The sequence below is a fragment of the Schistocerca piceifrons genome, chromosome 1, assembly GCF_021461385.2.
Source record: "Schistocerca piceifrons isolate TAMUIC-IGC-003096 chromosome 1, iqSchPice1.1, whole genome shotgun sequence".
Taxonomy (NCBI): Eukaryota; Metazoa; Arthropoda; class Insecta; order Orthoptera; family Acrididae; genus Schistocerca; species Schistocerca piceifrons.
The window spans coordinates 676,971,909-676,998,686 of record NC_060138.1 but is presented as its reverse complement, the minus strand read 5'-3'; the positions used below and the strand labels follow the sequence as shown (position 1 = coordinate 676,998,686).

The 26,778-nt window shown below is 39.0% G+C and overlaps 1 protein-coding gene across 3 annotated transcripts in view; it reads left to right on the top strand.

Annotated features, from left to right (window-relative positions):
- Positions 1 to 26,778, top strand: part of LOC124709089 (acylamino-acid-releasing enzyme-like) — a 126,541-nt gene that overhangs the window by 35,961 nt on the left and 63,802 nt on the right. For all 3 annotated transcript variants that reach the window (XM_047240748.1, XM_047240740.1, XM_047240755.1), the window contains one exon: positions 18,456 to 18,627. In XM_047240748.1, coding sequence (XP_047096704.1) covers positions 18,456 to 18,627 — 172 coding nt within the window. The remainder of the gene's footprint in view (positions 1 to 18,455; positions 18,628 to 26,778) is intronic.

The following is a 26,778-nucleotide window of genomic DNA, read 5'->3' as shown; positions in this document are numbered from 1 at the left end:
AGTCAATGAAATTGATGCTAAATTGAGCAATGAAATTAATACAGTAAAAAAGGAGTTACTGGCAGATAGGGAAAGAGATTTAATTGATGTTAATGAAATAAAAGGGGAAATTAAAAATTTGGATGAGAACACAAAAGTTTTAGTAAAAAATGTAGAACAAGAAACTGACAATCGTTTGGTTACTCTTGAAAAAAAAGTAGAGTGCAATGATTTAGAAAACAAAAAATCTGTCAAAGAACTTAGCAAAAAACTTGAAAGTTTTGACATTGAATTTCAAAGCAAAAATCACAATGTCGACACATGCAATCTTGTATCTAATATTCCAGTGAAGCACTTTTCGGTAGATGGACCCTTACATCCCGTTGATTTTATACAGTATTGTAAGGATTTTTTTTACCTCACTCACCAGATGATATGAAAATTAAATTTGTGAAAAAATTCTTGGAAGGGGAAGCTTTGACTTGGGCATACCAGATTGTAACTGTGGGGATGACCTTTTCAGAATTTGAATCAAAATTTCTGGAAAACTTTTGGGATGATCTTAAACAAACTAGAATCAAAAGTGAATTTTTGAATAAGAGAAACTATAGAGAATCAGATGGGAGCATGAAACACTTTTGCAAAAGTGAACTTCAAAAACTTATTCATTTAACAAAACCTTTGGATGACTTGATCAAAATTGATACCTTAAAGAGAAGATTGGCATCAGCAATGCAGCTGAGTTTAGTTCATTGTCCTGATAGTAATGTTGAGCAGTTTCTCAATTATATTGAAAAGTTGGATAGGGTAACAACAAGAACACAAAGTGGATTTACTCAGAAAGGTAATTGTCAAAATTGGGGAAATGATAACTTTCAAAAAAGGGAACAAAACCATTATCATGGTGTCAGTCAAAATTCAGGGGGATATAACAATTTTCAAAAGAAGGACCATAATTTTCATCCAAAACAAGAACAAGATTTTCGCGGAAATAATCAACAAAATAGAGAACACTTTAGGGATCAAAATCACAGAAATTTTGCTAGAGATCAGTACAATAGAAACTACCAACAATCAGGTAATGTTTGGCATAGGAATGGGAACAGAAGTGTTGATCAGAGACATTGGCAGAACCACAATCAGCATTTCAAACAGGAACCAGTTGTAATTCAGGAAATAAAAAATGAGTAGACGCCCCCTTGAAGGTCCGCAAGGTTGAGGCAGAAGGTGAGCATGATGAAAGGACCAATGGATGTGACTATCATAAACCCAAACATGACAGTTCCAAACCTAAGCTATCACATGAGGTTATTAGTTTACTTATTGAAAAAATTTCAAGAGGAAAATAATAATGATATTGATAAAGATAAAATTTTCAGTACACAAGAACATACAGTAGATAAAAGTAATTGTGATTCATTTAATTTAACAGAGTTTTACACTTGGGCAGAAAAGAACAACACTTTGTCAGATGATGTAATTTGTAGTAGTTCAGAGACGTGTGTGAATGAAAGAGAGAATGCATGCTGTGAGAATGAAAATATTGGTGAAATGGATCTGGTAACCTTAGAAAGGGGAAATAATATTTTAGGGGATAATTTGAATGTGTATGACCTGAATACGTGTAATGATAATAATGTTGTTGATAAAGTTGATAATGATGGTAATGGTATTGATGATGATGTTGAGGAAAGGTGTTTCATTAGTTTAAATAGGGAGTTGGGTATACACATGGTTGAAAATGGATTAAATAGTGAGAATATTATAGAAATTCCCAGGGATGTTACCAGGATGAATAAGGCTCGCAAGCAGGGTGTATGTGAAAGTGTGAATTTTGATGTTGTTGGTAAAGAATCTGACTACACAAATAATGATGACACATGTATAACTTCTAGCCTAAGTGAAACTTTTACAGATACTAATGATACACACACACATTTCTTATGAATCTATAGCTGAACAGTGAAACTATTTCTTTTGACAAGAACTTTAGAAAGATGCTTATTAATGTATGTGAAACTGTATGTCCTGAGTGGTGGAAAAAGATAAGATATTTTATTTTTGAAAAGCTGAAGGATAAGTACTTCAATAGTATACAACGTGATTTGGATGAAAATTCTTGGCTATTTGAGATAATAGAGAGTACTGATGACAATTTGGTATCTTGTGCAAATTTTATAACTGTGACAAATAATACATATAATGGTATACCATATGATTCTGATAAGTATAGGTTTGGGGAAATTGAAAGTGATTTATTAGATGAGGATAAAGATTCTGAGAAAAGTGATCAATTTTGCAGTCCTTATATAAAAGTTCAAATTGGGTCATGGATTGGTAAATGTTTAATTGGTACAGGAAGTGAGATCTCGGGAATATCTGAAAGGTTAAGTAAGAAATTGAAAGTGGGGAAAGATTATGTTGAAATGCCAGTTGTTGGGCTAAAGATAAAAGGTGCTACTGGGAAGAGCAGTAAATTGGTAAAAAGCCAGGCTTTAGTGACATTTTTAATTGAAGGCAAGTTGTTCACACATGGATGTTTTGTAATTCAGCAATTTAATGAGGATTTTTTTTTTGGGGGGTATGAATTGGATAGTAAAAGTAAATACAGCATTTGATTGGGTTGGAAGAAAACTTTTGATAGAAACTAGTGAAAGGGAATACATTCAGACAAAATTTGTGAATACACTTGGTGATCAGAATAATGGAAATTTTGACAGTATTAATTTACTAAAAGAAAATAGATTGGAGAACATTGAAATTCATAGATTTGATGCTGACGAAGTTGAATTTGGGAATTTAGTAAATTTGAAAATTTCAGAAAAACAAAATTTATCTGGGGAGCAAAAACAACAGTTAGAAAATCTGCTGTGGGAATACAATGATGTTTTCAGTGACATACCTGGTAGGGTAAAGGGTTAACAGTGTGAGCTTCATGTAAAACCTCATGAACCATTTTTTCGACCTGCTGTTGAGAAAGAGCTGAAAAAGATGGAAGGATGTAATATAATAGAAAGGAGTATCAGTGCATATAATAATCCTTTAGTAGTTGTTTCGAAAAAAGATGGTGGAGTAAGATTGGTTTTGGACTCTAGGCATTTAAACAAAATTTTGTTCAGACAGACCATCCCGAAAATATTGACGAGTTACTCTATAAATTTACAGATATAAAATATATGTCAAGTTTGGATCTAACCTCGGGTTTTCATCAGGTACCACTTTCGGTCAATTCTAGAAAATATACTGCTTTCTTGTACAATGATAAGAGTTACCAATATTGTGTTGTGCCATTTGGGTTAAATTCTTCTGTTTCCGAATTTATAAGAGCTTTGGATCATGTACTGGGGCAAGAACTTGCGTCTAAACTGATGATTTATGTAGATGACATTTTGGTTACAGGGAAAAATTGGGAGGAACATTTTTCGATTTTGAAGTCAGTTTGTGAAAAACTTAAAAAAGGGGGGATGACATTGAAATTAGAGAAATGTAAATTTGCAGTTTCTGAATTAAAATTTTTGCGTCATGTTGTCACAGACAAGGGAATTTTGGCAGATCCATAAAAAATTAAAGCAATTTCAGAAATTCCTATTCCTAAGACTAAAAAACAATTAAAGTCGTTCTTTGGGTTATGCGGTTATTACCGAAAACATATAAGTGATCAGAGTCTGAATGCACCATGTTTAAGTCAGTTGCTTAAGAAAAACACTGTTTGGGTTTGGGATAAAAGTTGTCAGGAAGAGTTTGATAAAATTAAGCAAGAGTTGAGGAAGCAACACTTACTACACAGACCTGATTTTAATTTACCATTTTGTTTGCATACTGATAGGAGTAATTATGGGCTTGGAGCAGAGTTATTTCAAGAAAGAGTAGAGAATGGAGTTACAATACATTGTACCATAGCATTTGCAAGTAGAATGTTGCTCCAGCATGAGAAAAAATATACAGTCACAGAGAAGGAACTTTTGGCAATTCACTGGGCTTTTACAAAATTTAGAATTTTCCTTATTGGACATAAAACCATAGTGTTTTCGGATCACAAAGCTTTGAGTTACTTACAAGAGTGCAAATTATACCACAGTAGATTGACCAGATGGGCAATATTTCTGCAACAGTTTGACTTTGAAATCAAGCACATAAAAGGTTCTGAGAATGTAGTAGCTGATTAACTTTCAAGGTTACCAATTGGGGGAGAAAAGGAGATTTTTGAAAAAGAGGAGGAAAAGCAATTTAAAATTAGATACCTGAAAGGGGTGGAAAATGAGAAAACAATTAGAGCTATGTGTAACAAAATTAGAAAAAATCAAAATTTAGATTAAAGTTGGAAATTAATCAAAGAATGTTTAGGCAAGAAGGGGTATGAGAAACTTGATAAATTTTACAAATTACATAAGGGGATTTTATTTAGGAGAACAGATGTAGATTTTGATAATTGGAAACTGTGTTGGCCAGAGGTAGATGCTGAAAAGCTGATCATTTACATACATGAAAGTTTTGGTCATTGTGGGATACAGAAGTGCATTCAAAAGATACAAGAAAACATTTATTTTTACAATATTGGAAAGAAGGTAAGAAAAGAATTGGCAACCTGTGACAAATGTCAGAGAGTTAAAGTGAGCAATCAAAGATGTGGTGGAGAGATGCAAAACATTATTTCGGAAAAACCCTTTAGATCTTATCGCAGTGGACTTACATGGAATGTTACCAAAGAGTAAAGGTGGTCACTGTTACATATTTGTTATGGTAGATGTATTTTCAAAATTAATTAAATTATATCCAGTGAAAAAAGCGACTAGCCATGAAATTATAATAAAAATTGAAAGAGATTATTTCGCACAGGTGGGTGAACCAAAAGCTATATTATCAGATAATGGTTCACAGTTCACCTCTAAAATTTGGAAAAAGTTTATTGAAAGATCAAAATTGAAGCATATACTTATATCTGTTTACTCTCCATCCTGCAGAAAGATATATGAGGGAAATTGGGAGGCTTTGCAGAACCTATTGTAGCCATAAACATCCAACCTGGTTTCAGCACATTCAAAATTTTGAAGATATTATGAATAGCCTACAACATAGTTCCACAGGATTTTCACCGTATGAGATAATGTTTAATATCAGACCTCCAAATCTTATATCAGAACTTACTGAATTTCCTAAATGTACACCTTTAACCGTGCAAGAGAGAGAAGATATTGTCAGGGAAACTGTGAGGAAACAAGGGGAAAAGAGGAATAAAAGACATAACAATAGGGTAAAATTAACCACTTTCAAAATTGGGGATCTTGTTCTGGTCAAATCTCATGAAAAATCAAAAATGTTAACTTAAGAAATTAAAAAATTCTTTGATATCTATATTGGGCCTTTTGAAGTCATAGAAAATCCACACCCTAATGCTTATCGTTTGGTGTACCCTAAGTCAAAGAAATTATTTGGTCTCAGGAATGTTGTCTCTTTGAAACTATATAAACAGAAATCGTAATTTCAAAATTTAAATAACCTATTACCATCAAAAACAAAAGTCCTCCACTGGAATATGCTTGTTAGAACAAAACTACCTGTACAACCAAGTATGTATATTTGCATGTATAAATTAATAATTTGAAGTCACATGTTAATTGAAACGGATGAAAAAACACTGTTGTAACAAAGAATGAGAGAAAGATTTATTTTTACTTTTTTACAAAAAAGTCTCCATAGTGAGCATTTCTGAATTTTTCTAATTTTTGGAAGAAAAGTCTTCCCTGTGGGCGAAGGCATGCATGTGAGGACATGCATGCAAAGATATAAGTTTCAAAACCAATTTTAGATAAAGCCTCATGATATATGAGGAATTTATTATTCTTTATACTGATGTTGTGGGGAGCGAAAGTACTCTTCACAAGAATGTGACTTGTAGTAATATTGTAGTAGAGAGGGAAGTGTACATAAAAAAAAATAGATAATACTGATGTATCTTTAGCTGTACTAAAAGAAAAGCATATATATATATAACAGAGGGAAACGTTCCACGTGGGAAAAATTATATTTAAAAACAAAGATGAGGTGACTTACTGAACGAAAGTGCTGGCAGGTCTATCGACCTGCCAGCGCTGTCGTTCAGTAAGTCACCTTATATATATATAAATCATAAGCAAAAAAATATACAAAATAAGAAAAAACCATGACTAAAAAAATATATGTATAAAATTAAAAAAAAAATCAGAAGTCTAAAATATATATAAAAGGCAGATATATATATAAAAAAAACTCTACACTATATATTTCAAGAGCCAGTTGGCACAGTGTGACCAAAGAAGTGGTTGTAGATATCTTATTCTAGCAAAGGAGTTTTACCTTACTATTATTTTCAATCTGTATGCTGTATTTTAGAATATTTCTCATGTATGTTTTATACCATGTATATTTGTCATGTTAAATAATTTCTTTACTTGAATTTTTTTGTGTATGAGATTGATGGGGTAGGATCATTGCAACAACAGCCAGTAAAAAGTCCACCGATTCAAAGAGTCCAAATTTGGAAGAGGTTATCAGACTGCATCATTAATGTACTAATTGTGTAATACAGATCCATTACTGAGTGTGTTCGGGATTTTGTTGTATATGTTCATAACAACAAAAGCCCTGGGGAGCAGTTGTATTGGATCTGGGAAATGTGTTATTTTCTACCAGATTTGTCGATACCAAATTGTAAATGTTTTCTTCTATTTTTGTCAGAATTTTTTTTATTGTAATTTGCCTTATTATATGCTAATTTACTTATATTTTAGAGAGTGAAAGCATATTGATTACTACTAGTAAATGTGATGAAGAATATCAAAGAGACTGGTTACAAGTGGAAGCTTGTGTGTTGTGTAAAATGTCTTTGACGCTGGAGTCGTCTTTGACTGTAGTCAGTCGGCAGTGAACTCTTGGTGTGTGTTGACGGTAAAACAATGTGCAGGTCGCAGTTATAAATATTTGTTAGTGAACAGAAAAAATGAATTATTTTACTACTTTTTTTATATAAACTTTAAGAAGAAACCACATTCGAAGAAATGGTATTTGAAGCACCAAAAATGAGGCAAACGCATTGAACCAGGTCATTTCTGCAGCCGATAAAACTGCATTGTGGAATCATACTTCCACTAGACTACTGAAGCCAAGACAAATATCGCCTTGTAAACATTTTACGGAAAAGGTACTGTCACGAAATATGCCAAAAATTTAAGTAAATAAAAAATAGTGAGCATATTTCATGCTGATGAGACTGGCCTTAATGTTTGGGCCTTGCCAACAAAAAGCCTGGCATCAAAAGCAGAAGACCATGTTCCTGGTTTTAAAATGTGCAAAGATCGTGTGACTTTATTAGCTTGCAGCAACGCTGCTGGTAATCACAAGCTGCCTTTAATGCTGATCAGCAAATCTGCTAGGCCCAGAGCTTTTAAAAACTGCAACATGGAGTCCCTGCCGGTATATTATCACAACCAGAAAAAAGCATAGATGGATGGTAAGCTTTTCAAAGAATGATTTCACAGCCAGTTTGTTCCCTCTGTTCGATGGTTTTCGAAGGAAAATGATTTGTCTACACATGAAGTCCTCTAGATTGATAACACACCATCTCACCCCAGGACTGAGGAATTATGTGATGGAGAAATTGTGACAAAGTTTTTGCTGCTGAATGTTACACCACTTCTACAGCCTATGGACCAGGGCATACTGTAAACATTAAAAATGATTTACAGAGAACAATTTTTAAGAATGCTGATCAAAGACGATAGCATTCCTTTAGTGGACAAAATAAAAAATACCAATGTGAAGGATGTTGTTTATTGGTCCGCTGAGGCATGGCAGAATATTTCATAAAATATTCTGAGAAAATCGTGGAGAAAATTGTGGACATCTCTTGAATTTCTGGACAGCCTAGTTTAAAATGAAGAGGAAAATCTACTACAAATGATACAGACAATCCCTGAAAGTGAAGAAGCTAGTGAAGGAGTTGTAGATGAGTGGATGGCAGCAGATGGTGCATATGTGGAGAACCTTACTGACGCTGATTTAGTTGCTGCTGTGATTCAGGACTAGAAGTGGACTACTGTGACGGAAGTGACAATGAGCCTGAAAGTGACAAACGAGAGCTGGCGCCACAAAGTGATGCAACAGAAGCCCTTGACCTAGCGCTACGTTATTTGGAGCAACAGCCCATGTGTACACCTGCTGATTTGATGTTTATGAGACAATGGCGCAACTATGTGTCATATAACAGACTGTCTTCATTATGCCAAAAAACAAGGACTGAGTTTTTGTCATCTAAAAAGTAGAGATAAAATGTCCGCTTTATTTTAGTAAGTCTGACAGCTTTTCTTTCATTGTTATGCATTGATTAAACCTAATGTTTTCTTGCCAATTTTTCTAATACATATTTACTGTACTGTGTAAATTAAAGTAGTGTGTATGTACAGCAGTGTACCTCACAGTTTTCTATACTTGACTAACTTTTTTCATGTTCGGACTAACCGAACGTTCGGATTACCGGGGTTTGGATTAGTGGGACACTGCTGTATTTGTTTTATAATATTCTCTTGGGATATGGCAGAATAAGCTTTTACATTTGACAGTTTCCTCATTTTGAGAGTGGTATCCTGAGTTTTGTGTGATAGAAGGCTTTGGTCGAATCATGAGGCTGGTACTATGTTCCTGAAGCTCATCCTTCATTAGCTAAGTATCGGTGTTGAACTGTATCCTACACTTTCTGGACATCAAGGAATGTGGCATTAGTTTGGGTGTTGCAAACTACTGTCCTCAGGACCGTCACAGACATTCAGCTATTTTTCTCTCTCTCTTAAAGGTCCCTGATAACCTCGCCTTTGAGTGTGCCTAAAATGTGGGTACAAACACGCGTGCATGTGCCCACCCACCCACACATCCCCCACCCGTGTGGGCGCATGTGCGCGGGGCCACACACACACACACACACACACACACACACACACACACACACACACACACACACACACACACACAGAGAGAGAGAGAGAGAGAGAGAGAGAGAGAGAGAGAGAGAGAGGACCCCCATGGATGAGTACAGTGAGTTGAGTTCACATGACACTGAAATCAGTGAATGATTCGTGCAGAGGAGATACACAGTCTCCAAATAGCTCACTGCTGTGAGCATAAAACATGTTCCATAATTCTTTATTTTAAAATTATTGTTACATTTTGGTACATAGTCAAATATGTGGTGACAAAGCCTATTGTATTGAAACTCATACAGAGCTGTAATTTTTAAGTAGGATGTACCAAATGTCTGACAACAAATCTGTACATAACAAAAAGAATTGTGCAGACAGTATTTTTACTGCTGGACTCTGTGTTCTGCAAGAGCTTGGCATTTGTCCAGTTGCTGGCTAAGAATTGAAGCAGCAGTTATTAATTAGCTGTTGTTTGTACACACTGAAAATAGATTCAACATTAGTTGTGTTTTACACATTGCAAATTTTTGAGATGAAGAGGTACTATAGTGTCACTAAATTATTGACACTAACATTCATACTTGTACTGCTGGTGCAATCACAGGTAATGTCACCTTTATCCAAACTTTGTAATTCAATTGTCATTAATTTGATACAAGTTTTTTCTTAATGCACTATTATTTTAATATGTTTACTTGTGCTTTCATGAGGAATTCTACACCCCCACAGCTTTGCTTCCACCAGTATCTCACATTCTACCTTCCAAACTTCACCGAAGTTCTCCTGCATGCTTTGTGAGACTAGCATATTGTGAATTGTGCTTAGCACTTGCCTTCAAAAGGCAAAGTCCCAGGTTAGAGTCCCAGTCTGGCATATAATTTCAGTGTGCCAGGAAGTTTCTGTTCCAAGTTTTTTCCATTGTGTAGAGCAGGCTCATCCAAGGCAGTGTAGTTCAGCGCCCCGTCCGCGACCATGTGTCGCTAGTGTCGGCATAGGAGCTGCGGAGCGAGTGAGACCGCACAACACTGTGCTGAGCTGCGCTGGACTGTCCTGCAGTCAGGTTCAACGTAAACAAAGTAACAGAGGAAGCGCACTTCTGTAAAAGAGGTCAATGAGCGGTAAAACAAGCAAACCTTTTACTGTTTAAGTAACACCTAGTGTTCATGTGGCAGAATTACTATGCAAAGCTTTAGAAAACAATATCCAAAACAAGAATCGAAGAACATCTTAGTTGTTTCCTGACCCACAGGTTCATTCTATTAGTACTGCACATGCGCACTCGTCATTATGTACGATAGGCATCTTCTGAAAAAAATGTCAGTTTCTTAAATAAACTAGAGTCATAAATATTCCATTTTAGAAATAATTCTTACTGTTAGCAGTTACAAGTAAATATTTTTTGTAATACTTTGGGCTATATCTTTTTGTATCCCTTTGAAAGAGTTTAGAAATTGGATCCTTAGTTTGCTGTTTGGTACGTAATAATTTTAACCGATCAAGTTTGAATACTTATTAAAAAATAGAATTATGGCTATAAAGCTCTTTAATTCTTACAGTCAACATTGTTAAAGAAGACAATTACGTACGAAGCGCGCAAACAGCGGCATGGTGAGGCTCAGCGGGCGGTCCGCACGGCCAGCTAAGCGACACGGCTCGGCCACTACGACAACATACGAATTCGCCCGGGGCGCTGGCTGCGGGCGATCGTGGGCGCTAGCACCCCAGGGGCACAGTTTGGACGAGCCTGGTGTAGAGTAACGGAAAATGCTGTATAGGACAAATAATTATGAAACCAGGGAAGCGGCACCTGTCGTGATCAGTGACTGCTACTACGTAACCTGGTTGTCCAATATGTTATATTTTTGTGTCTAGTAACAGTTAGCGTAATTTTTAGACCGGAGTGTACCATGTGTCCACAAAGTCTCTCCACAGCAGTGAGCCTCAGGTGTCTCACCTTGCGGTGCGTGTAGGGTTCAAGTCTCATCTGAATGTGTTCCATGGACCTGCATTGAAAGTGGGTGGGTGGGGGGTGGTTGGGGTTGGGGGGTAGGGCTAGTAGTGTTGTGTATGTATTGCAGCTGTTGTGTTACTGTCTACTTCTTGTGTAAACTGATTGTAGTGAGAATGCTTACTATTGCTGAGAGAATGGTCTTTATGGAAGAGGAAACTTTACAGAGCATGTGAGGTGGCAATTTAGATTGTTTTCATGATTTGAGGTATCCTCGTCATGGCACTGTTATTTAATTTGCAAATTCCAGACAACAGGTTCAGTTCATGATGCACCATGAACTGTTAGGTGCACAACTTTAACAGAATGGAAACTGAACGACATTTTGGACATCGTATTGCGGAATCCAACAAAATCAGTTAGATTATTGCAAGAGGGTAAAGTCTGTTGTACAATGGCACATAAGACCATAACCAAAGAACTGAGGATGTATCCCTATAAAATTACTGCTTTGCAACAATTACATTTTATGAACCATGTGAAACAAATTGTGTATTGTAAATGATTTTAGCAATTTGCTAACTGAAATGATGTTAGTGTTTTAGATTGAACCTTTTTCACGGATTAGGCTTCGTTTCACCTTTCTGGCTACATTAATTCCCAAAATTCATGAATTTGGTCATCAGAAAATTCGCATGCCTTTAGAGAAACAGCATTGCACACAGAGAAAACTGTACTGTGTGTTGCCATAATGTGAGTGTGAATTATAAGGCCGATCTTTTTTGGTACTACCATCACCTTTGGTGTCTATTGTTCCCAGATAATTTATCCATTTATTGCCCTTCTGAATGAAAATGAGATCAATAATTCATTTTTCCAACAAGGCAATGCTACTGCTCATAAGACACGTCAGCCCCTTCGGTGAAATCTTTGTAGACAGAGTAATTATGAAAGGTCTCTGGTCCCTGCATTCACCGGTTCTGGCTCTGCCCAACACCGGGGTGTCTACCCTGGGCGGCAGTTGCAGGGGTGGGCGCCGCCAATTTCATGTTCGTGAGGGGGGAAAAAAAACCTTGTCTTGCAAAGCACCTAGCATCCAGCGCATGTTGGTCTATCGATTATTCATATGATTTTGAAAGGTATCCCTGTTGATTTTTTAAATATTTTTGAAGACATTCTAAGTTGATTTCTGAATGAATCATAAGTTGATTTTTGAATGAGCGCGTAATGTATGTGATGTCTCTGCCAGAGGAATCCCGGTTGCATCTAGAAATAAACTTCCCTGCAGACCAAGCGGATGGGGCTATACGAGCTGAGTGGAACAAAGCCGAACAGGTGAATGCCAGTTGCTGTTTGTTATGTGGTTGATAGGGTTTGAGAATGATCAACTTTGTTATAATTACTAGCGAAATCCATAGATTCAGACTACCAGCATGGAAATAAATGACAAACAGGAATAACAGATTAGAAGGATCATCTTCTTGGTGTATCCAAAAAAACGAAATTTTGACAGAAAAGTTTTGGCCCAGTCATTACACTAGTAAGGGCCAGTTGTACAGTCCCTGGATAGCAGCCGCTTAAGTTCAATTCTGGGAGTAGTGTGGAAAACACATCGTACGAACATGTAATAACACCTAACCAGAGAGTAAATGCAGGATAACTAAACAGGTGATTGTGGCAAGGTTAGTAAAGTTAACCAGAGAATGAGTATTGACACTGACAAGAATAGTATAGAATTAGTGATGACAAGATTGTTAGAACGAGGAAGGAGAAGAAATGGGGACATCACACAAATTATTGAAGTATATGACGATTCCAAATTTATACAAAAATTTTGTACTACTGCTATTTGATCTCATGCTTGAGAAGCTGGAACGTATGAATGAAGTGTGAAACGTATTTCCTAACAAAAAGCTTTTTGCTTTTTGTAGGCCTAATAGGCATTTGATATTGGTGCTTCATGAATTGTATTCTGTCATGCTATAAAAATGACCATTTGTGCCAAAACAGTCTCGTTTATTTGGTTTGTGTTGCAATTGCTACAATATCAGACAGGCCTATTTCATTTCGTCTAGCAGGCAGTGACTAAATAGACATAATCAGATCGAGAAATCACCCCAGTCTTGGGTACTATTTGTATTAACAGCTTTTTCAGTATTAGACAGTGACATTTCAATTTTTCATGTAGCAAAATGTTTGACGAACTTTGATGAGGTGATGGAGCCTTTCATAGAAAGGAAAGCACGCCATGTAAAGCTGTAGCAAGATTAGAGAGAAAAAAATGTTTTTATGTATCCTATATTTAATTTTGTCACGCAAAACACTAAGTTGTAAAGGAATAGGCAATAAAGAGAGCAAATTTTCTGAAAAGTTCTTGTTCTCCCAGTTACCAAATAAATCCACTCAGCATTAATTGCAAGTTTTTTTTAAAGAGGGGCAGGATGCCAAACTGGCCGACTGGGAGCAGGAGAGGCACCACAGGACATTTTATTCCCACTGTCGTGAATATCATTTTATGGCATCCATTACAAAATATATACGTTTGAATTCCACAGAGTGAAATACAGTGACGTGTGATAGAAGAATGCTGTGTGAAGAGGCGTGGCACTGCCACTTCGGCTCACTTAAGACCAAATAACATGTTTTATGAGGTCTGTCTAAAAAGTATCCGACCTTTGATTTTCCCATGCAAAATAGAGACGATAGCATGGCGCCACTGTGCACAGTAAAGGAAGAGAGTGTTGTGCGCATGCATGAATTTTGTCCCCCGCCTTCCAGTTGTCACTCTGCCTATTGGTCGCTGAGTGAGGTGCTACACAACGCGTTCATCGGATTACTGAGTCTCTCAAGATGACTGAATGTGTTGAGCAAAGATACTGCATCAAATTTTATCAGAAACGTGGTGATTCTCAAAGCGAAACAATTTGTAAGATTCAGCAGGTGTTTGGAGAAAATGCGATGGGTGTAACACAAATTAAGGAGTGGTTCAAACGCTTAAAAAATGGCCGCATATTAGAATGAACCAACTTCATTTGTTTTGAAGTGTGGCCTACAACTTTACTTTCGAGTCTGGTTTTTCGGGTGTGGCTTAGATTTGGATACTTTTTTTTCTTGAATTTAGAGTCTCATTTTTTGAGTGCAGCTTACGTTCAAGTGTGGCTTAGATTCAGGTAAATTCAGTGATCTGGTCTATGTTGTGTGCCTTGTTGTTTTTGCCAAGGGTGTGAGAAAATTTGTAGCCTTCCTTAGAGCCCATGTTTCAGCTACTGCTTATTTTGTGGTGGTCCCAATCGTAATGAGTGTTTTGTAAATACTGCTATTGGTCTGAGATTTTTAGTGCATTTAATTTAATTGTGGCATTGCCAACTGGCTAGTGTGAGAATTAAATTTGATAGATTTCTGTCGAAGTAACGCTGTTTTCTGTTTTCTTTTAATGGCTGTGCTTTGAGGTCACTATAATTTGTGTATTATATTGTAAATGTTAACTTTGCCTTTTAAATTGTCACTTTTCATCTGGTTAATAAAGAAATTGATTAAATTGTGTTGCACACATCTCAACCCTGCATCACCTTTCCTAGCTACCACCACAAGGGTGGTCAGTGAGGAGCATCAACTTATTCGAACAGGATTAGTAGGAGTGTTAAGATTCTCCAGTAGTTAATTTTTTATTGGGGGTGGGGTGGGGTGGGTGAATGAGTGAAGGGGAAATCTTGCACCCTTATATGGTGTACACACAAGTATATGTACATTTAATAATCAAATCTTATTCGTGAACAAAGTACACAAACTGAATGTGGATTAAGTGTTATGTGATGTTATTGTCTTCTAAGTTACTTAAAAGGCTTTGTTAAATACACTTTTATTGTGGTACAAGATACAGTCGTACCTATTAAGGTGTATTTTGTATGTAGATACTAATGTAATGAATACAGACCAGTCAGATATTGAATTTGTTATACGTTGTTGCCCAGAAAATAAAAGAGAACATCCATAGGCAGAATTCTCACTATAAAGTAAATAAATGTTCATACTTAAGATGAGACTGGCAAGTGCTGTTAATTCATGTATGAAAGGCTGTTGCATAAATATGTTGTCAGTCTGGATTAATATTAAACATCATAGCGTATGACTGCATAGCAGGTGAAGGGGTTATTTTTCACTGATAATCTTTTGTAGATAAAGTGATTCTCGCCTTCTGTAACCTTTTCCTCAAATTGCATGTCCAATGACTGTTCTTATAAAAGGCAGTTAACTAGGAAAAAACTGAATTTAGGTAGTTAATAAGTCAATGTTCTTTTTCTTCTAAGCTTTTCTTTGTGAAAAAATCACAATAATTATTATTAAAAAAAGAAAAAAAAGAACAGAACTGTGCAGTGTTACTGAGTTCGTTATCTTAACATCTGCATAGCAAATGTAATAGTGCCCAGTTTACGGCGCACAGCGGACGAATTTCAACCGACCTCAGCACCCCGTTGCTCTACATTATCTATATCAAATTTACAATAACTGAATTAGAAAGTGTAACTAAGTTTTACTTTACCTTTGATTGTGCCATTGGTGGAATATGAGTGTTAGTGTCAACAATTTTCTACCTCTGCAGTTGTGATCATCCAGTAGTGCTGATTTACAGGAATAAATTCTACTTGCAGTTTATACTAGACTTTGTGAAGAGATGTTCATGATATTTAAAATGCAGGTGGGGATCATCAACCATTTCATTTACAACATTTGGAATTATTACTATTTCTATAGAAGAATTAAATGTGGATGAGTTTCACAAAAGCCACTGAGGACTTATCCCAGTTTATTTACAGGAAGTTCAATCCATACCACATCAAAATTCCTCCCAATACAAACACAATCTGCTGTAGTAGCATGAAAGCCTAACCAATAGCACATTTGCCATGCAGTCCACAGATTGCATCATGGCTGACTAAGATCAGATCTTGGCTGGCTTATATGCTTCATTATGGCATGGTCGGCATCAGAGGGTGCTCATGATGACCAGCACCATCTGAGTAGTGACACCACAGTTGTTGGCAGTATTGTTGCACCAGCTACTTGTTTTCCATTTTAATGTCAGGTGGCATGACAATTCCCATCCACCTCCTGCATCTCACCCCACCCTGCCAGCGGTTGACTGCAGGTGGAGATGAAAATAGGTCATCCTTGGTCCAGAGGAGCCACCACCAGAAAAGACATTGGACTGATGTATATGCGTTGCTATGAAAGGATGGGGCAGAACAAGGCTCAGTGGTAGTTGTACTAATCACCCCAGGACTGGAGGGTCTACTGGGGGCAGCGAAACAAGCTGCTGCTAACCAGGATGGTGGAGGTGAAGGTGATTTCGGTAGCAGGCTGAGGTCACTCCGCAGACCCAAGTTCGACAGTGTCTGTGCTTATGGTCCCACAGTGGGGTGCCCACCTGGAAAGCAGTGCAGTGTGCTGGCTTTGGACATAACATAGGTGCCCACTGAATTCACTCTGCTGGGCTGCGACCTTCGATCATGGTGGCCATGTAAGTTGCTAGAAAACACAGGTGTGGTGTCAAATATTGTTTCCTTGCTGGTGGCAGCCACAGCATAATTTTTATTTGTTTGAGTCCATTGGCTTAGAAGTTAAACTCCATATCTATTCACAGATGGTTGCCTGAAAGAACACTTTTTAGTTGTTTGCTGTTTTGTGTCATGAATCGAAAAGTGTGAAATAAGTCTCTCCCAAAAACGGTGTTCACTGTGGGATCAGCTACCACTATAAAATGTACTGGATGGGTGACTTGGTGGTTAGCAAAACTGGAAACTTTATTAGCAAGGGCACATGATAAAACCCATAGGCAGAAAGATTTGGTGGTGATCTGCTGACTTGAATCCTCACAACTGGTGTAGTTGTTTATGAGGTTGTCTGGACCATGGAGCAGGTGAGGACTGCACTGGAGGCAGTGTAATGTCCCTTGGGACAAGTGCCAGAGAGCTGATCTCCATGACATCATCTTTCATCATAAACAAACCCTGGGTTGCATGGGCAGTTTTATAGACTTGAGCTATTTGCATTATTTCCCCTCAGTGAAGGATACAAATCCTGCATTACATGGTTCCTCACGTCCAAGTTGGGGGTGAGATACACTTCAATATCCCTTATTAGAGTCCTCATAATTCTGTCCACGAAAACATTTGAAATCGCAATATCCACTTAATCCATGTAGCTCTGTGACAGTTCCAGAATAGAGATTGGGGCCCATTTTCAGCAACTAAATTACTAATCTGGGTGCATAATACGTTTCTTCATCTAAAAATGGTCTTGCAATAAATAAAATATTCTAGGCAAGCCAAGTTCGCAAGTTTCATTTTTGTACTAGATGTTGTTACAGTTTGGGATTTCCCAACAAGAACATGAGCTTTTGTCTTTCCGTATCAGAAATTTGACAAGCTGAAAAATATAACTGCAATCGTTGGGGGAAGCCTGAAAAACCGGGGTGCATGGAAGACATATCTGTTACACTCGCTAATACTTACACTGCCTGTAATATTACTGCCATTAACATGTGACAACCCCACATGGTTTGTGTTCGTTGTAGTTCGTTCAAGGTTTGGGGGGGCGGGGGAAGCCACACGCTTGTCTAATTACAAAAATGTTCGAAGTTCTGTTTGCGTCTGTCATAGGCCATGAATCATTGATACTTTTGTAAATTGTGAGTTGCACACGAGCAAGTGAGATCTCACCCTGGTTTGTCTACAAGAGATAAATATAAGAAGGTCCTTGGAAACAGAACAAGCTAACTTAAGTTCATATTCCAATGCAAAGTATTGTCCTTGCCATGTCAGAGTTCTGCCTAAGAAAAATAGGATCCATGATACACTAAAGCCTAACCAGTAGCACACTTGTTGTTCAGTCTACAGATCGCAACATGAATCACAGCGGCTCTGGGCCTGCTTATATGCTGGATTGTGGTGTGGTCTCGTCATAGGATACTGCTGATGACCAACACCATCTGACTATTTGCACCACAGTGGTTGACTGTGATATTCCACCAGCTTCTCAGTTTCCATAGTAAAGTCAGGTGCTGGCACTACAGTTAATAAATTGCTTTGATGCAAAAATGAAAGAACTTCCTGTTTTTAAAAAAAGTAGAGTTAGAATTTTGTTTCCGGAATTGGAACTATAGTCTGCTGTTTTTTCTTTTATATAACAGCAACAAATGACAAAAATGTGGATAAATGTTTGTCTTTATGGCATTTTTTGCTGGTATTGTAGCATCTTTATACTTTGAATACTGAGAAGAGAAATTATGAATGACTGGGAGATGCAAAAACAACTATTATGTGAGCTCGTAGCATAATATGTAGTAACACATTGCTGAAAGTGAGTTATAAAGCTCTTTACATCTTTAATACTCTCTCTTTCCCACATGCAAGCAGGGCAAGGAATGACAAAAAAGGCAAGTAAAACTTGTAAGTTATTATTCTTCGTGCCATCCTGTTTTTAACATAGAAATTTAATATCAAGCAGAAATAAAATATCTCATTGATAATTTGTGTGCAAAATTAAATTATAGAATTTATTTCCATTGATATTATTTACAGAAGGAAGTTTTGGTTGACATTGTGCGTCGCAGTGTTAAAACTGCTGGTGGTAGTCCATTCTATGGACTGTACAATCAGGCACTGCCACGGCGTTGTTGGAGTAGTGATTCCAAACGCATCTTACTGAGTACCCCTCAAAGACACAAGGTGAACTCCTACATGATTGACATAGGTAAGTCTGATATCTCTTAGTGATTCTCAAAGTCTATATCAAGAATAGTGAGCATGAAAATTGACAGTATTCATTTTACACCTAATAAGCTGAAATTGCAAACACTCAACGAGGCAACAAATTCTGTACAGAATTTGAAATGGGTGCCTCCAGTCTAACCATAATTAATGAAATACTGCTTGAGGAGGCATTTTGAGAGAGCATAGGTCAACCCATCTACAACACAGAGAGAACAATTGATGTACTGTCCCATACCACTCTCCCCGGTCTGTAACTAAGAGAATTCTTGAAGAGTTCGTAATGATCTCTTCAATTTTCTTTATTTGATTGAGTAATGGTGTACTTTTGGGTGTACAGTTGAGTCTTTGAACAATGTTTTGACGACCAGCTTGCAGCATCTGAGGAAGATCACTGAGTTGGTCATTGAAATGTGTGTAAAAAGTGGCATCAACAGCTCAGCAGTACACCCAAAAGCACACTGTTAAGAGTTGATAGCAACCTACTGGGGAGGGGGGAATTATTCCAAACAATTTAGGTGCGAGGACAACTTGCACTTGAAGGATTCCGTATAAATTATGTTATTGATACTGATACTGGCAAGATATCAAAATACAAGGGTCATTCAAGAAGTAATGCCCCACATTTCTTTCTCAGAACTTATTTATTTTTAAGACATGTCTTGTCCATGTCCCATTTTTCTACGTCGTCTCCATCACGTTCTATGGCTGTACACCAATGTTGTGAAAGAGCATGTATTGCCTGCTGGTAAAAGCTCCCCCTGTGGGTCCAGGGGTTAGAATAGGCCCAAGGTATTCCTGCCTGTTGTAAGGGGTGACTAAAAGGATTCTCACACGTTTTGGCCTTTAGGTGATGGTTTGACCTCAATTTTTTCAAATTTTCCTGAAGAGCGAGCCAGTTGGGAAAGAGTGCCTTACATGGTGGTTCGTGTCCATCATGCGCTGAGACCTCTCGCATCCTTTATTGACGTGGATGTGCACTTGCGCTCATTCTCCAGCTGTTGCGTTAGGTCACCCTCCTGGGTGTGTTATCCTCCATCCACTGTGCAGTATCGTTTTCTGCACTGACGATGATAATAGACCTATTTGCTTGGTTGCCGCTGATATCCAGCACGGTAGACAGTCCGTTGTGGTGGGGCCGCCATGTACCCTGTTGGTTCTAACCCCCTGATCACTGCTGATGCCTGTGCTGTTAACTCCCCACTTATGCCAAGGAGTAGATGCTTGTCACCCTGGGACATCGGAACTCTCGGCAATGGCCATCCTGCCAGGTGGCCTTTGCTGTGACTGGGTGGTGCCCTTGGGGAGGGCTGCTGGTCAGAGTGGGTGGCATCAGGGCAGATGACGCGCGATGAAGCGTACCATGTCATCACTTGCTGGTGATCACACACCAGCAGTCTCTAAGTGTTCCAAGTCTCAGTACAACGCAAGGAAGTACGACCCTAAATCATTCCCCTACCTGGCCATACCATGGGAGGAACGTCAGGCTAAGGATGGCAGTGAACCTTATTTGGCACGATACCTTGTATGTACAAGAGCTGATGGGGACTCCTTTCTTTCAATGAAGCCTCAGTTTTGTTGTTGAGCATTAGAAGACAAGTTTGAGGATTTCGAGGGCTTGTCCAAAATGTGATCTGGGTCAGTCTTGATAAAAACGGCATCCTCTGCCCAGTCATGGGCATTACTCACTTGTGATACGCTGGGGGATGTTTTTGTTACCATCACGCTGCATAAGAGCTTAAATATGGTCCAGGGTATTATATTCCACAGGGACCTTCTTTTGCAGTCTGACGACGAGCTGCACACCAACTTAGAGCGCCAAGGTGTTCATTTCATCTGGCGCGTCCATAGGGGTCCGAGGGATAATCAAGTTGCCACTGGTGCTTTCATCTTGGCCTTTGAGGGTGACACATTGCCCGAGAAGGTCAAGGTGACGGTCTACGCTGTGCTGTCAAGCCATATATCCCCACCCTGAAGCGGTGCTTAAGTGCTGGATGTTTGGCCATATGTCGTCCTGCTGTACTTCCAGCGTCACATGTTGAGATTGTGAACATCCTTCGCATGCCAATACTCCATGTGCCCTGCCTCCCATCTGTGTCAACTGCAGAGAGCATCATTGGCTTTCTCACCTTCGTCAGCTTAAGCGGATCTGCTGGCAGCACCTCAATGCCCTCTGCTGCCTGAGCAACATCAACTAGGGTGCAGATCGCTCTATGCTGCAGCAGCTCTACAGAGCCCTTGTTCAATCCCGCCTTGACTATGGGAGCGTGGTTTATGATTCCGAGGTGCCCTCAGCATTGCATTTACTCGACCCAGCACACCACTGTGACATTTGACTAGCAACAGGAGCTGTTAGGATGAGTCCGATGACCAGCTTCCTGGTGGAGGCTGGGGTCCCTCCATTGAAAGTTAGGCACACACAACTGCTCACCAGTTACGTTGCACATCTTCGTAGTTCTCCTGCGCATCCGAATTACCATCTCCTTTTTCCACCCAATGTGGTCCATCTCCCACATCAGCAGCCCAGGTCAGGGCTTACAATTGCAGTTCGTGTCTTATCCCTTCTATCCGAACTTGAGTCCTTGCCTTTACCACTTATACTTGAGGTCCATTCACGTACACCTCCATGGTGTACACCTAGGCCGTGGCTTCGCCTGGACCTATCACATGGCTCTAAGGACTCAGTTAACCCCGTGGCTCTCTGCTGCCACTTCCTGTCAATTCTTGACATGTACCGAGGCCATGAGGTTGTTGACATTGATGGCTCGATGGCTGATAGTTATGTCAGTTTCGTGTATGTCCATGGAGACATACTGAACAGGATTCCTTGCCCAATGGCTGCAGTGTTTTCACTACAGAGCTGGTGGTTATATCTCGTGCTCTTGAGCACATCCATTCATGCCCTGGGGAGTCATTTCTTCTGTGTACTAACTCCTTGAGTAGCCTACAAGCTATCGATCAGTGTTACCCTCATCATCCTTTGGTAGCAACCATCCAGGAGTCCATGTATGCCCTGGAACAGTCCAGTCATTGAGTGGTGTTTGGACCCTAGGTCACATCGGAATCCCAGGCAATGAACTTGCCGACAGGCTGGCCAAACAGGCTATGCGGAACCCGCTTATGTAGATCGGCTTCTCTGAACCTGACGTGCATTCTGTCTTACACTGCAGGGTTTTTTGACTTTGGGAGATGGAATGGAGTAATAGTACAAACAGCAAACTGCGTGTGTTTAAGGAGAATACAAATGTGTGGAAGTCTTCCATGTGGACCTCTCGCAGGGAACCAGTTTTCCTCTGCCTGCTTCGCATTGGCCATACGTGGCTAATGCATGGTTACCTCCTCCGTCACGAGGACCCACCTCGGTGTTGCCGTAGCTCGCAAATGACAGTTGTCCATCTCTTGCTGGACTGCCCACTTCTAGCCACTCTGCGGCGGACGTTTAACTTTCCCAGAACCCTGCCTTCGGTGTTGGGCGACAATGTGTCAACAGCAGCTCTAGTTTTACATTTTATTCGTAAGGATGGATTTTATCATTTGCTCTAAGTTTTTGCTCATGTCCTTTGTCCCTCTGTGTACTCCACCCTAGCGCTTTTAGGGTGGAGGTTTTAATGTGTTGCAGAGTGGCTGGCTTCTCCTTTTTATTCTTGTGGTCAGCCAGCCACTGTAATTTGCTTTCTTGTTTTACTCTCTTCTAACTGTTTCTTGCGTCTCTCTGTTGTTTTCTGGTCCTCTTTTGTTCCTTTTAGTGTTTGTTACCTTTCCTTCATTCTTGTGGTTTTTTATTTCTTTCTCGTGTTGTACATTGTTTTATTCTCCCCCTCGTGGCATTGTTTTATTAGGAACAAGGGACTGATGACGAAGTAGGTTGGTACCTTCCTCCTCTTTTAAACCAACCAACCTGCTGGTAAAAGCTCTTGTCCCGTATGCGTAGCCGTGTTTTCACTGCATGGCTGACACTCTCATCATCTTCAAAGTGTGTTCCCTGTAGAGAATCTTTAAGCGGCCCAAAGAGATGGAAGTCCGAGGGTGCTAGATCTGGACTGTAGGTTTACTGTGACAGGACATCCCGAGTGTGTCTGATCATAGTGCTGTTTGTGCATTTCCTGCGGCTATACCTTTCTTTACCCATTGCCCAACTGTACTACTATGAACTGCAGCATTGCCATACACTGCTCACAAACGTTTATGGATGTTCACCAAGGTTTTTTTTCTGCACACAAGAATTCAGTAACAGCACACTGCCTGTAACATGAGTTGTATATGGACACAATTTTGACGCTGTACTATGGCTCTGCCATGTGCCAGAATGGTTTGAAACTTCACTGACGCACAGAACAAACATCAAATGTGAAGCACCAACAAGAATGTTTGTCTGTGTATGTTAATGGCTTTTTAAAAAAATGTAGGGCATTACTTACTGAATGAGTCTCATATGTACTTTAAATGGCCGTACCTTTTCATTGAATTGACGTGGAAGCTTAAATTTTTTTATGCCACTGTAGTATGTGACAAAAATTTCAATTTGATGTGTCTACCATTTCCTGAGAAAAAGGGTTCTTAACAGCTGGACAGACAGACAACCAGATGATTGTGTGAAACCAGCCTGCACTCTTCACACGTGATACTTTAAGAACTGTGGATACAAATAACCAAATGTAATCACTATCTTACAAAAAACTTTTAAGTTAGGCATCTCCTAAGCAAAATACGTTGAAATGGCATTTATATGAGAGCTTGCAACTAGATTGAAAATTTTTTTACAGCAGAATGTATCATGTTATTCTTAGTAGTGAATCTACTGTGATGTATAACTAATTTAGTGTGTGCCTCATGAAGTATAATAAGTCCATTATTGTTCATTGTAATGTGTTAATGACTGACAGCATAGTAATACTTGCAGTTTTACAGTGTCCTAGAGGGTCAGATTATCTGTGATGAATTGTTATCTAATGAAAATTATTGTTGAATTTTGACCAAATTAACCTGGTATGGATATTTGCTAGTTGCTCATTATATGGACTGGTTAAGTTGTGCACTTAACCTAGTATAAAAATTGAATAGCCTTTGTTAACACCATGAGTGACAAATGTGATCAGTAATGTATTGTACAAATAGCAAGGAATCAACTATATTTGGGATATGAAGTGAACTGATTATGTATGTGCTGTTGCAGACAAAGCAAATGCTGGTATTTGAATAATTGCCTGTTGATAGGATACTGTTCTTTATGAATGAAATTCCTTGGGTGAGTAATTCTGTTCACGACCCATCCAATCACCTGGTCGCTTACGACACATGATGGGATGAATTCATTTTCGTAATTGGGAAATTTTTGGGGCTGATTCTTAGTGTCTCTTTCAATTTCTTGAATGCCAAGTGAGTTAATGGTTTAGTGATTTCAGCAAACCCTTTGGCAAATTTTCTGTAGTTATTACATAGGGCTAAAGATGATTGAAGTTGTTGTGTTGTTTGCAGTGGTAAGAAATCACAGACAGCACACTTCAAACTTGGGTCAGTCTTCACACTGTCTTGGCTAATCACATGACATAGACAGTTTACCTCTGCAGACACGAAATGCCACTTTTCAGTACTTAACATTGAATGTACGAAATGCAGCCTCTTAAACACTTTCTCCAGTTGTTGTGCTATACTTCTAGATCTTTAGAAAAAACATCGTCTAAATAGGTCATACATTGATTCCGCCCGGATCCCCTTAGCTCTCCATCCAGTAACCTCTGGAACATGACCGGTGCATTCTTAAGCCCAGATGACATCTGTCGATACTGGTAGTGTCCCCATCGAACAGTGAATATGGTCTTCAGCCGGTTTCTTGAGACCACTCCTAACTGGTGGTATCTGCTCTTTAAATCCATCATGGGGAAGCATTTACATTTACCTAGGTTGTCCAACATTTCTGTTATATTCAGTACAGGATATGCATCCATCATCATTCTTGGATTCAGATATGAGTAATCACATCAAAACCTGTATTTCTTCACCCCATATGATGATTTTGGCACGTTGGCAGTAGGTGCTCCCTAGGAACTATCAGTATCCGTAGTAATGCTGTCCTTCAACTGTGCATTGTTGAATTCCACCATTATCAGTTGCAAGTGAAGAGGTACTCTGTAAGGGGCTTCATGCAGACCGGAAGATTATCCCCTGTTAGGATTTTATGCTGCATCATGTGTGTTGCTGATAACGGTCCACTAAGATTGAACATATCCATGAATTGTATTGACAGGTTTTCCATAACTGTCCTATCTCTTCCTTTTAAATGCTGTACTTTCTTGTGCATGCATCAATGACTCCACTCAACCTGTCTACGTCATCCTCGTCTAGGATATCCAGATTGGCAGCTCTACTTAGTCAGAGCCAAAATTATTCACACTCAGTGGAATCATGCACTCCTCATTTTCCATGCCATGCTTTTATGTAGACAACAGTCCAAAGTATCCAATCTGTCATTGTGTTCCAAGGCTCTGTAACACAGAACTTACTGTTAAGTAGATCAGTAGCCACACTCTCCCGTAGTAGCTTCCCTGTACTTCTTGGTACTTTATCATGTGAACTGAGCTTTAGTGAATGTGTCTGCAGTTAACTTGGCTCCACCTTCTTGACTGGTGAACCTTGTGAGAAAGTATCAGTCCCCGGCAAGAGCAATCTTCCACCAAATTTGATAATGTGCAGCAAAAAATCAATTTTTGCGTGATGCTTATTCAGAAAATTCAGCCCTAATATTACACAGTACCCCTCACCATCAGGGGTCAGTTTTTCCATATATTCCTGAAAATTCCTTGCTCCAATACAGAAACTGAGAAGTGTTGATTCCAGTGATACCACCTCGTGTATGTTGTGGAGGGTTCAGTCTCTGCCTGCCCAGGAGTTCCAGGCTGGCCACTGACACATGAGCCTCTGTGTCCACAAAAAACCTGGGTTCCATTCTGTTTACCATGCCCACCAAGCAGCACTCTGCCTCTGCATATGCCTTAGTAGCATTACACTTTGTTGGGAATGCTGTCCATCAGTTGAGCAATTTCTATTGGGGTTTTAAAGAACCATTACCATGATGCTGTTAACTTCACCTTTTATTTTGACAAACTCACACCTAATGACCACCACCCCACATTCATAGCATTGTCGTTGGCAGCATTGTTTCTGAATGTTGCCCGTGCATCCATGCCAATATCATTTCACTTCTGAGGAAAAAAAACACTCCTTTTATCCAGCAACTGACTTGCTATGTCTACTTTCTCTAGTTGCATAGCAACTTTAGTGGCAGCAGTCAAATCCTTGGAATTATTTATCTGTTGTCTTCATGACACACAGAGTGGAGGTCCTCTTTAAGAATAATTGTACGTGTCTCCTCATTCTGTGTTAACTTACAGTTTTGCACATTGATTTTCCTGATCTGCTCTAAGGATCTAACACTATTCTGCTTGTGGTAACACTGATAGTCCCTAATTAACTTTCCGTCTACACTGTATGTGTCAAAATATCTGAAAATGACAAACATATGCATATGTCAGTGGTAGGTGGTGAGGGAGAAGTATATATTTAAAACACTTGGTACTTCATTGTTTCGTAACATGTAGAAAGTGATGCATTGCACCTAAAAACTTAGTTGGGTTAAAAGACTCACAATTATGCAATATGTCTTGGCACTTCACATTGTTGACCGGAGATAAAGTTGTTCAAACGTACACTCCTTATTCAACCCCTCATGATACATGATGTACATCTTTGCTTCACCCACTAACTGTAACTTCATCCTGAGCAGCAGCAGCTTTCAGCCTGTCAGTAAAGGCTGACACATCCTTGGGTTTATCCAAGAAAGGAGCCATGAAATTAGCCATAATGAGATCCACTAAAGGAACAGTTACACTGAATGTAGCTTTTGCCTGTATCATCCCAGCTAGTTCACTCTGTTGAAACCCATTATTCATTATTAAAGTGTCTACTGGTTTTTGTAATGCGACATTCTGCTCTGATTGTTTGACCGTTTCCATCACCAAAGTTTCAAATGTTTCCTGTGTCATCATTGCACGTGTTTCTTGCGTTTTTGGAACCTCTGTCTAAAAATACAACATACTTACAGTACACAGCACAACAACAAAGCAAGGACATGAAACTT